We start from the raw sequence: 12,647 nt of genomic DNA, 5'->3' as shown, positions 1-12,647 counted from the left end.
TAACCGTACATACAATGGATGCACAGTATTGAAGGTACCTGTACCAGCCCTAAAATCTTAATGACTTTTATTCTTATGTTTTCCTAATAGCCATACCCAATCCACTCAAAAGTTTTACCTATCAGCTTCTAAATGATACAACAGTTCAGTTTAAGTTTGAGGATCCTGAAGATTGGAATTTCAATTCATTCTCATTATTGGATAAACGAATTTGTCAAATATCACCACCTGTTGGAGACGGTGCAAAATGCAAAACTAAAACGTTTCAGTACCCACCAAATTCATGGACAATATCTGGACTCAGTTATGATACACAATACACATATATGGCTCAATGTTACCGTATTGAAGGCAGATGGAGTGAAGAAAAAAGCATCACATTCCACACTGGAGGGGATGGTAAGAGCAGAAAGTACACAAAATAAACGATGGGCCTTTAACATTTAGCCCAAACAAGGACACAAAAGTAATAGGCCTATATTGTTTTTATTGGTATCTCTTCAGTAAGTGACATACAATTACGATTTACAGGTAAATAATTGTAAAAAATGTAATAACATCCAACATTTCATTCATACATCCACCACCCATCCACAGGAGGTATTAAATACAATAACTCATTAATTATAGTACCACAACCTACTACCCACCCATCGATTTCACCATCCATCCATAACCCACTCACCCATTACACCACAGTACCCATTAAGCCATTTTTATTTACATTTCTGTTGTGTGTTATAATACGAACTTTGAATAGCTCAATTAGATTGTGGTAATTTTGAATTTTTTACGGCAACATTATATTATTGCTGTGTGAAAACGTAGATTGCTTTTATTACCTTTGATATGAAGCATCGACAACACCTGGTCATCATGATCCAGTCAGCACAGAGATGAGGACTACATCTACAAGTACAACAGTTACAATATTTACTTCAACTCCGAATCAGCCGGATCAGAATCCAAAAGATCCTTTGGTCAGGGAAGATCAGAATAAAGGTATTAAACGAAAATGTATTAACGTTATGCATGAGGTATTGTTTTTGCTACATGATCTTGGACGTCATTGGCGGGTATAAAGCTGGGTGCACACTGCATCGGCGAAGTCACAAAATCCATATCTGGATATGGATTTATTGTAGACCAAACCAAATTTCCCTCCAACTAAAGTCCACTAGAAACTAAATAGTGATGTTAATGCTATCATATTTTTTCTATAGTAAATGTTGTTATATGACTTAAATATAAAAAGTATAGTATTAGCCAATGCACATCATCAGATGATGTTTGGATATTGAATAACGATAATGTCAGTGTGTGTTGTTAATAATATGTAAATAGAAAGTTGGTTATTAAAAATCAATTACAGGACTTGATGTCTGGATTCCAAATAAATCCTCTATTAAGAATAAATAACAGTATGCAGTAACTATTCATTCTAAAACATTTAGCTTGGCCAGTTGGGGGAGGGGCTTGACTTGTTCGATGGGGGCTTAAGCCCCCTGCCACTGGACATGACGCCATCTGCTCACCATCGTTGCATTTCTACCACTTATGTTTATTTATTACCATTACATCTCAAATACTGGACTTAAAAAGGTTGTAAATCCATTGCTTACTTGATGATGGGGAGGAGATTGGGGGCACATGCCCTCGGTTCACTTTAATTTTCCAGCTGAAGTCCCCTCACTTAAAAATTGAATTTCATTTTCAGTTAAATTATATGCCATGACAGGCCTGATTCTGGCAGGATTTGTTATCGCAGCAACGATTATCGTTCTCTTCAAAGCTTATCGGTGGGTGTCCAAAAGATTGTGTTGGAAAATTCCAGAACCGAATATTCCTCCTAAAATTAAATATCAATGTGTAAGTGAAGATTTTCTACAATTTATTTCAAAATCTTAATGAATTTTGTTCGCCATGTGTGTAGAATTTGCATTATGATATAAACTATTTTAGGAAGGGGAAATTGACAATGAAGTTTGGGGTCATCTAAACGAATGTTTCCAAATTAAATCAGAAATGCATGTTAAAAATAAGGGCAAGTTCTGAATTAAATTTACACAATAAATTCACTCATCCAAATAATTTACAAACAAGAGAGATATGGAGGAGTATCATGCAAGCCCTTCAGTTTCTACCAGCAATTTTATGGATACCGGTAGTAAAAAGTCTGTGAATCATTGACCAATATTTTTTATAAGATCATGACTTATTGGTGATTTGTGGATGAGCAATTAACATTTCCATATAATTTTTTGAGGTTTTCTTATTTTTGGGTGGCAGTATATTACTTTTAATTAATCTAATGTTCTGCAAAGAATATAACTTGGCTATAACTTTAGGCCGGTAAAGAAATTAAAGCGCAACATAGTTCACAAACAAACAAATAAATGTAAAAAGAAACTTAACTATAATAATGTTATAATAATGTAATAATATAATAATTTGAGACTGTTGAGTCTCAAATTGAATGTCTTGTTGTTGGACCTGCCCAACCTACCCAAATTTTACGAAATTCAGGGTCGGCATTTTTTACCTTACCTTTTTTTAATCTACAAGGAACAATAATTTTTTTTTTCTTTTCATGAGATTTAAGGCTGGAATAGCCTTGGACTAGGATAAGGGGCCAAGGCCTAGCCTATTTTGGTGCATGGTATGCGATGCGAATCCAAAATTGTATGATTTGTGTATTTTCTACTTTTTAAGCTTGAACACTTTTTTGGTTAAAAAAAAAAAAGATATAGAAAAAAGTTTTCCTACCGACCTACCCATTTTTGGGATTTTCCCAAAACGTGGCCAACACAAACATTTTTTTTTTGGCCGTATGTGGGCCTATTCGTTAATTGGTGAAACAATATATTCTCGAATTATAGTTCTCAGTGCTAAATAATTTTCTACTAGAGTAGACTCAGTAAATATTATAAGTATTTTAAGTTTTTTTTAAATGTTTTTGCACCTAACAAACACTTTAACATAATGTAATTTTACCAGAAATCAAATTAATTTATGTATATCATAGTAGTTCTTTTTTATTTTGCTAGGTTGATGTTAGTGTTCCAGAAGTGTTTGACGAGCTCAAAACAAGGAATGAAAAATTATCTGTAAGCTGGTACAGTGGTGGAGACAGTGGTCGGGGAACATCCGAGGGCACGCAGGATGAAAGCTTCATTGAACTACATACCCCATTACAACTGCTCAACGGCTCGGCCAATCACATGCGCACACACTCCGATGAAAGTGATGAAGCCTACATGGGAAGTAACCATGGTAATGGAGATGGCATTGGTGAAGTTTCATTTTTGAATTTAATTTATGAGAATAAATTATTTGAGAATGCAAACATGGGAAGGAAATTACATGAGTATGTTAATGATGACGATAGTAGTGATGATAATGACGATGATGACAATGATGATGATGAGGCAAATGTTCATAATTAATGTACTGGAGGGTCTTGCACCTTAAATTGCCAGTGAAAGGTGCAGTGGTGATGGTGTTCACTGTTTATGGCAGTCTTGGTTAATTTTCGGTTATTTCTTGTTTTAGTTCTTTTTCGTTTTTTTTCTCTTATTTATTTTATGCACCCCAGCATTATGCACTATATAAATGTATAATATTATTATTATTATTATTGTTATTGTTATTATTATTATTATTATTGTTGTGGAGTATGAATCAAGGTAGAGTCTCCATAATAGTACTGTTAGATGTATCTGCTTCCTTTGATACCGTCGAACACACCATTCTAATAACTAGGCTTCAAAAAGTATTCAGTATTAACGGTAGAGCACTTGAATGGTTCAAATCGTACTTGAGCCAGAGAAGATGGTTAGTCTGCATTGATGATGTAACTTCAGCAGAAACTGCCCTATTCTACAGCCTTCCTCAGGGCTCCACTTTAGGACCCATATTATTCTCACTGTATGTCACACCACTCGTAAAAATAATAAATAATCATGGCTTACATTATCATTGCTACGCTGACGATATTCAGATTTACTCTCATTCAGAACCCAACCAAACTAACTTTTATCAAACTAAATCAGAAATCCAATCTTGCCTTTCTGACATCCATGCCTGGTTGAATACTAATCGATTAAAACTAAATAAAAAGAAAACAGAATACATGGTAATTGGATCAAAACAACAGCTGGCAAAATTTAACGCTGGTCTACTTAAAGTAGGAGACTAACTAATTCGTCGCTCACATCACGAACTAACACAACCAAAGTAGATTGTGTTAGTTTGTGTAATCAGGAAAGCGCGTCAAAATATGCGCTGTTGTTAAGGACTTTTTGTGTGGTAAAGAATACAAAATTGCTTGACAACCAATACGCGCTCGTTTTGACGCGCTACTGTGATTTCACGATCTAACACAATCTACTTTGATTGTGATAGTTCAAGATGTGAGCGACGAATTGAGCCCTCCGAAATTTGTCGTAACCCAGGTATTGTTTTTGACAACAATCTTTCTATGGAAGAACACATAAACTCTGTGTGTCGATCTGCTTACCTCTCCCTATATAACATCAGTCGCATCAGAAAACACATTAATACACACTGCTGAAATAATAATACATTCATTTGTTATTTCAAAATTTGGCAACTGCAATTCTGTTTTTTCTGGCCTCAAAAAAGCACAAATTAAAAATCTCCAAAGAATCCAAAACACTGCTGCAAGAATAATTACACTTACGAAGAAAGAATGCCATATCACAACTGTACTTAAGAATCTACACTGGTTACCCCTTGAAATGAGAATCGCATACAAAATGGGCTTACTCATTTATAAAATTCTTAATGTCTCTGCCCCCACCTATCTCACTGAACTGATATCACCCTATGTTTCATCCCGCTCTAATCTGCGTTCGGTAAACCAACTCCGTGTAGTTGAACCTAGATTTAGAAACTCCTGGGGTGAGAGATCCTTCATGGTCACTGCGGCCAGAGTCTGGAATACACTTCCACTCCACACACGAATTTAAAACTAACCTTAAAACCTTCTTATTTGAAACTTACTTTACATAATTTCCTAACTTTTTACACTTACCTTACTTGGGTCAGCGTCGCTGCCTCGGTGGTGCAGGGTAGCGGAGCCCGAGGCATAGGCCAAATGTGGAAACTATTGGAGCCCAGCATACCACCTTGTGTAGAGTATCTGTGAATACATGGCTACATAGAGAGAGTGACGCTGACCCAAGTACGGCTCATGTAATTTAATTGTTTCTGGTTCTTAAACTTCATTGTTTTTTTTGTCTGTCATATTTTTTACTTCTTGTGGAGGGGCGCCATGAGCGTTTTCTTTAAACGGATACCGGCGCTTTAAAAGTTTTCATTATTATTATTATTATTATTATTAATATCATTATCATTATTATTATTATTAATATCATTATCATTATTATTATTATCATTATTATTATTATTATTAAATTATAATGATTGCGATGAAAAAGACGCTGACGGAGACCCGAGCGGAGACGCAGACTGCGGAGATTATGCCAACGATGATGACAACGATGACAACAATTATGGCAAGGCCACAGATGCAGTCTCTCAATTTAACATGCTGGATAAAAATAAAGAATACCGTTTTGTGTGACCTTAGCAACAATACTCCATGTATTTACTTTAGCTGGGGAAATAATAGCTTGATTAAGGAATTATATGGTTTGATTTCAACCTCTACAGATCTCCTGGGGGCAGATTTATCAAACTTTGCTAAGCGAAAATATAAGCTTAAATTCGTCTTAAGTCTATTTTTTTGCATAAGTCAGATTTATCAATATTGCTTACCTTAGAAATTGCTTAAAATTTGCTTAAATTCTAAATTAGGCCAAATAATTTAATCTTTATTACGCGGACGCTTGCGCAGTCTGCCCCCGTTGCGCGATGGCCGCTGACAGTGCTACATAGTACATAAAGTTAGCCTAGGAGTTACACGAAACAAAAATGCATTTTTCGGGATACATGGAACCATTCGACTATCTAAATATTATTTTTAGGCAACTGTAAAGTTTACCAAAAGTTGCTATAATAATTATTTGCTGAGTGTTGTGTTCCATTCATTCAGAAAAATGCAAAACGTTGTCAAACTTTGCGTAGCATCACCGAGTGATAAACAGAAAATTTACAGGCCGATACGAGGCCCGTCATGCCGGCGGTGTCCTCTCATGTACTCTAGGCCTAGGCCAGCCTAATTGTAACCCACCCCAGACGTCAAATAGGGAACTATTTAGGGTTTCTGTCAGAGGCTTTACGGTATTACTAAAAGGGGTTTGTTGATAGGTATGTTTATTGTTACTTAATAGGCCGAACATATAGGAATAGGCCTAGGCCGAGTATTTCTTGTATTGTATGTAACCAGCTTAGCTGCAGCCTAGCCAGTAGTAGTGCCCCATAGGTATATAGAGTGCCTAGCTTAGGCCTATCCTATTGATTTATGTACAGCATGGCATGCAGTGCACTAAACTAAACTAAACAAAACAAAACAAAACAAAAAAAATATATATATATATATACAGTATATTATAAATAAAAGCATAGAGTGTGGATCAATTAGGGCAAAAAAAAAATAAATTGTTTGTTTGCCTTTCTTTTTATAAATTACGATAAATAGGGGCGGGTGATAATAATAATAATATTAGTAACAATAAAACTATTAATAATAATAGTTGTGATAGTTTTGGCCTACCGTACACACATCACCGCTCGTTCATATTATTCAGTTGAAATTTTGTCTCACAATATAGCTAATTTGGTATGACATTAATTATCAACAGAAATTTGACTTGCTAAAACAATTAATATAAGCAGCAAAAGCTTCAATTCCATCAGCTTTATGGCTTTTTAAAAAATATATTTAGCAAAATTCAGCTTTTATTAGGATTTGGCTAATAACAGCTACACTGGCCACACTTGATTGAAAAATTTAACACAATCATATAAAATAATTAAATTTATGCTACCATATGAACCACAGTTTTAAAATATGAATAGTGTTTATTACACTTTCCTTCACAATATATATATCTATTGTACTGATACTTGGTAGCTCATTGCTTTTGGAATGAATATGAGAAGAGTCCATGAGACACTTTGCACAACAATAAATATAGATCTACTATATATGTGCTTTTACACAGCAAAGATACGATACAATACGATGCGAATAATTTATTGCAATTTGATCTTATACAGTACAAGTTGAACATTAAAAATTACCAAATAAGAATCTACAGAAAATAAAATCTTGTATACAATTAAAACATGAGGGGTAAAGTGGAGGACATCCAAACGGATACAAGAACATTAAAAGGAATAATAATATTATGTGCCAAACAAGGTGTTGGCGGGCGTTTTCCCATTACACCTTAAAAAAATCATGGGGAGAACACTGTAATTATATTATATTTATTTATTATCGTAATTGAATTTAAATATATTGTTATTAATTACAGTAATATTTTATTTGATATATCATTGTTGTCACTATTATAGATATTTTTATTGAATGCACACATAATAACAATGAGGTTCAAATAAAGGAAGTGGATATATTTATGTGACCGTTAACAACTCATATTATGACATACAGTATTTAACTTGCATTGGTCACATAAATATACAGTGTCCATTAATATTTCATAATACAGTTACAGCACATACATACGTAACACTTGGCAGGGTGATACATTTACATGCAAAATTGCAATTAATCGAGTACGGCAAATGCTCAATCGATCTGTTTTTATTTGGTTGTCTGCATCCTGTAGATGAATGACTGATGGACATGAAAATTACACAAGTTAAAGCGGTTTTTCTGTTGCAATCACAGCTTTCCATGTATAGTGTACAGTACTATAAACAAGATAAACTTTAGTAGGTCTCTACAAGTATAACATTTACTATACAGGATGCCGAAAACTTAAAAAAAAAAAAAAAAGTCAAACATTTGCTGTAATCGACTAATTGCGATTATAAAATAATTGACGGACATGTAAATATTTTACGGTCACATAATTGTTATAAACCAGGATATTGTTTTTTTTTTTATTGATGATTTATTTGGGAAGAGTATTGTATTTATAGGGGCGAGATGAATTTAAAAAAATTAGCAATCATATTCACTCACCTGGAAATCTCGCAATAAAAAACAATTGTCATTTTAAAAATCTAGTAGTAGTAGTAGTAGCTTCATGGTTGAACAGCCCTCTCGTGGTGCACCATCATTGTGCAATACAATGTAGCTGGCGGTTATTTGAATCTGTTTAACCATGAAGCCTTTGGTCTAATGTTTATGAAGCTCGCCTTGACAGCGAGAGTCGCAGGTTCGAATCCCGTCAGATGAATTTTATTACACAATGCATTTATTTACAGGACAACATTCGTTGAGAGCTGTGCTAAACAATGTACCATCATGTCCTTTATTATAACACTCTATTTACCGGTTTTTGATGATTTAAATATAATTTAATAGTGTTAATGGCTACTTTGATTATTGTATAATATATTTATATAATATATATATGTGTTTGGGTGGGTGTGTGTATATGTTACTATCTATTCCAGCCGATCAGAAAATGCCATGTGACCTAAATTCAGTCTTTCTACGGTTTGATGACCAGAATTTTAGTAAATGAAATTATTGATAATATGTCTGGTGCAAATGTTTCTATAGACAAAGTAGATATTGAACTTGTCTTTAAAAATGTAAATCCTAGAAAATCAGTAGGTCCAGATGGTGTCAGTGGTAAAATTTTGAAAGAATGCAATGTGCAATTAGCACAGGTTTTTACTTCCTTATTGGTCGCTAAGCACGTACAAGGTACCCACTATCTGGAAACGTTAATTAATACATCCACTGGCATAAAATATTAACCCTTAAATTTTAAATGGTAATAGACCAATTGCTATCACAGCTGTGTCAATGAAATGTTTGAGAAATTGATTAAAACAGATACTTAATGGAACAGGTGATAAATTAGACAAATAGGGGTGTAGAAGATGCTACTGTATTACTACCTTAGTGCATGATTCTTGTTCATCTTGATAGTGCCAATTCATAAGCTATGGTTTTATTTTTAGATTTTTGTTTTCTAAATAAATATATCTTATATCTTAATTACGTTTTTGTTTGTTGTACACCGGCAAAAATTCACATATAGTATGCTTATATTTTATATAATTTTTATCTATTATCATATTTAATATAAATCACATATATTAAACTGCCTTGTCTGAATTACCGGTACATTGTGTGGGATTTGATTTTACCTTATTTATTACATTTCTGACGAACGTATATTACAATACAAAGTCAAAACAATAAACGGAATGTTATGCGTCTCGTAGATGCGTGTCGCACTTTGTGGTTTTGGAATGATGTAGATTGTAGAACTGCAAATGAAGATAATATAGTGCAATAAATCAGAACATATACTGTATTATTAAACTTGTCTTGTCTAATTTACTTTGGTTGAGAGTGATTTGTTACTTCTAACCAACATACATACATTACAAAGTCATTCCAAAGACTATAACAAAACAAACGAGTATTATATATGACCGAGACACTGAACTGCATGCTTGTTGAACACTTCAATTTCATTACAGAGTGGAACTGGAGTGTGACCATGGATGAAGTTAAGACATGCCAGAACAAATGCTCATCCTACGTTCAAGTTCTATTTATTTGCAATTTGTTAAATAACATTGGAATTCCATGTGATGGTCGCTTACATTACAATTACAAAACTCACAAATTATAAATTAAATTACAAAACGAAGAAAAGAAAAAACATCATTCAGGAAAATTAGAGTTGTTATTTAGCAGCCTGATAGCTCTAGGATAAAAGCTTTTTGAAAATCCAGCTTCCTAGCTCTCATCAAAAAAGTTTCTCAACATAAACTGACGCTGATGGCGCTTTCCGAAATGCGCTAATGCACTACGAAAAATCCATAAATTACAGCAAAGATACTAGAAATACAAGATAGAGTTCTCGCATTGTAAAAATGAGGCGGAAGTCGTGCCCAACGTAGGCGGCGCCATTCTTTTTAACCATGCAAGTTTCCTATACTTCGTGCCCAACGTACAGGGCGCCCTTCTGTTGCTAAGTATATCCAGACGCAAAAGGCGCCCTTCCTTTTCCACCAATGGAGGAAAACTTTTTCACTAAGAGGGCGTCCGGCCATGCGATTCTGCACTGTATTGTTGTTTTATCTTTACTGATTCATGATTATGCTTTAATTGTTTGTGTATTATTTGGATAATAGCAACGATTTCTACCGCCACCAAGGAGGTTATGTATTCACCAATGTCACTGTCTGGGTGTCTATTCCAGTTTGTTTTTATATCTAGTATCTTTGTTGAGAATTGATAATAAAATACGCGACGATACGTAACGAAAGTTTGGCACAAGTTTTTTCAGATCCAGCTGTAGGGGGCGTCCCATTTTTTGTATTCCCACCATGCATTTCGGTGGAACATGGTGGAACACTTTTTTGGTGTGGAGAACTCTATCTTGTATTTCTAGTATCTTTGATTACAGACTTGTGGCAAGTCTAACCACTGGAAAGATATTCAAAGTACCTTGACCCAGGATGGAATTCATCATTCATGATCTCAATCCCTCTTTGGACGATTCGATCTGTGTATATATCATAGATTTCGATTTGAGATCGGTTTGGGTCGTTCCAATGATCTGCAACGCCGCCCTGACAACTCTAAGAAAGCTAGATTTATCACCTTATGTAGGCCCTTCAAACCCAACCGTCATGGAAAAGGTAAGAATGCTTTCAATAAAAATACAAAATTATGTGAGAACACTTACGCCCAGACCAAACGACTTTAAACAGCGCAGAAAGGATTACCTTTTCTTGCAATACAATTGAGCAATAACATTGTGTGACATTGATTTCAAATGAGCATAAATTTTACATTGTACTGTCTAGTAGAGCCATGAAACTTTTACTTCATTCAAGGACAACCTCTTGTGCTTATCAGTCTGGTAAGGGACACATGTTTAATTAGTAAGATATTGGGGCCCCCAAAAGTGGCTCATGTGCGAGAATGGTGAAAAAGCACTGTTATTTCAGGGCTGGTACAATATCTTACTAAAAAAGACTGTCAGGGCGGATTTAGTGGGGGTGCCTGCGACGGCCCCCCCCCCCTCCCACTTTTATCACAATTTTTTTAAATTTTTTTTTTTTGGAGATAATTGAATGGATACTCAATTCCATAGAAAGGTTAATTCTATGTCACATCGCGCAAATCATAGCTACAAAGAAAGTTTAAGCGCAGATGCACCAGCATGGAAACTTTCGTGCAATCAATAACTCTCTATCGAGGTCAGCAGGTGTATGCTGTCAGACAACCCCATGCACAGTGACCACAGTACACTGATATGTGTGCACATCTCCATTGACGACACCCTTTCAGTAGACTTACTCTTTTAATAAAGTACAGTTTTTTGTGTAGACAACATTTGACACTTCTGTTTGACTTCCTTATTTACACCCACAGTCTTCTTTTCCTACCAAAACACCCTAGGAGAGTGCTATTCATAAATCCACTTGGTGAGAAAGAACACTTGTAATTTACTCAATGTTAATATACAGTAGCGGATTTTCTTGTTTGACGACTATTTTTAACGGATTTTGGATATTAGTTTTCCTTTTTGCTGATTTTGTGATTTTTATGCTCGATGTTACTGAGAAACATCATGTTTTTTAGAAGTAAAATTTCTCTTTTGAAATGGTGTACATTTATGAGCCTTTGCATGTTGTCAAAGATTTTGTTTGAGATGTTCGTGGAAGAGGCACTAAAACCCACAGCTGTGAGTAGATGAATTATTATTACTGTAATTGAATGACACATTTCATAGTTGCATATTGCATGTACCCTGTATAGTCCGGCAGCTAGCAGATGGATGTGGACGTTCCGGACAAAAGCACCAATTTTTTTTTACATGCTTCTTATGGTCATAACATTCAATTTTTGGTAGGAACCACCTCATCCGAGGTCATTATGGCGGCCATCTTGGATTTCAAAATGGCCGCCTAATAAAACCTATGTTTATCTATATCTTCGCTTCTAAACCACTTGGAATTATAATTCTAATGTCTGAAACTATTTTTATATGGTCAAGGAAAAACATCATACCATTTTTGACCTGGTCAGATTGCCACAAATAGGTCATTTAAGGTCAAATATTGTATGGTATCTTAAAAATTACATAATTGTCATATTTTACATTAGAACCATACCTTGACTCTCAGAATTCAAAATCTTTACTATGAACTACAATATTTCATTCGAGGTCATTTTGGCGGCCATCTTGAATTTCAAAATTGCTGCCACGCAAATCCTATATTTATCAATATATCGGTTTTTATGATATCTGAAATTATATTTATGGTCAAGGATTTATAACACTTGTGACATGGTCAGATGGTCATTAAGATCATGAAAGGTCATTTAAGGTCATTCAATGTATATACCATATCATTACTATTTTTTACCTGGTCAGATTGCCACAAATAGGTCATTCAAGGTCAAATATTGTATTGTATTTTAAAAATTACGTAACTCATGTATTACATTAGAACATTAGAATCATATTCATACTCTCAGAATTCAA

General features: G+C 34.5%; 1 protein-coding gene across 5 annotated transcripts in view; it reads left to right on the top strand.

Moving 5' to 3' along the window:
• LOC117104929 overlaps positions 1 to 12,647 on the top strand; it is a 64,154-nt gene that overhangs the window by 16,527 nt on the left and 34,980 nt on the right. For 2 of the 5 annotated variants that reach the window (XM_033245878.1, XM_033245881.1), the window contains exon 11: positions 91 to 304. The exons of the other annotated variants lie outside the window; for them this stretch is intronic. In XM_033245878.1, coding sequence (XP_033101769.1) covers positions 91 to 304 — 214 coding nt within the window. The remainder of the gene's footprint in view (positions 1 to 90; positions 305 to 12,647) is intronic. 5 annotated transcript variants of the gene reach the window in all.

Source organism: Anneissia japonica, unplaced genomic scaffold (assembly GCF_011630105.1).
Source record: "Anneissia japonica isolate Jap-2015-1 unplaced genomic scaffold, ASM1163010v1 scaffold287834_len5846547_cov211, whole genome shotgun sequence".
Taxonomy (NCBI): Eukaryota; Metazoa; Echinodermata; class Crinoidea; order Comatulida; family Comatulidae; genus Anneissia; species Anneissia japonica.
Note: the sequence above shows the minus strand (reverse complement) of the source record. Positions and strands in the feature narration are given on the sequence as shown.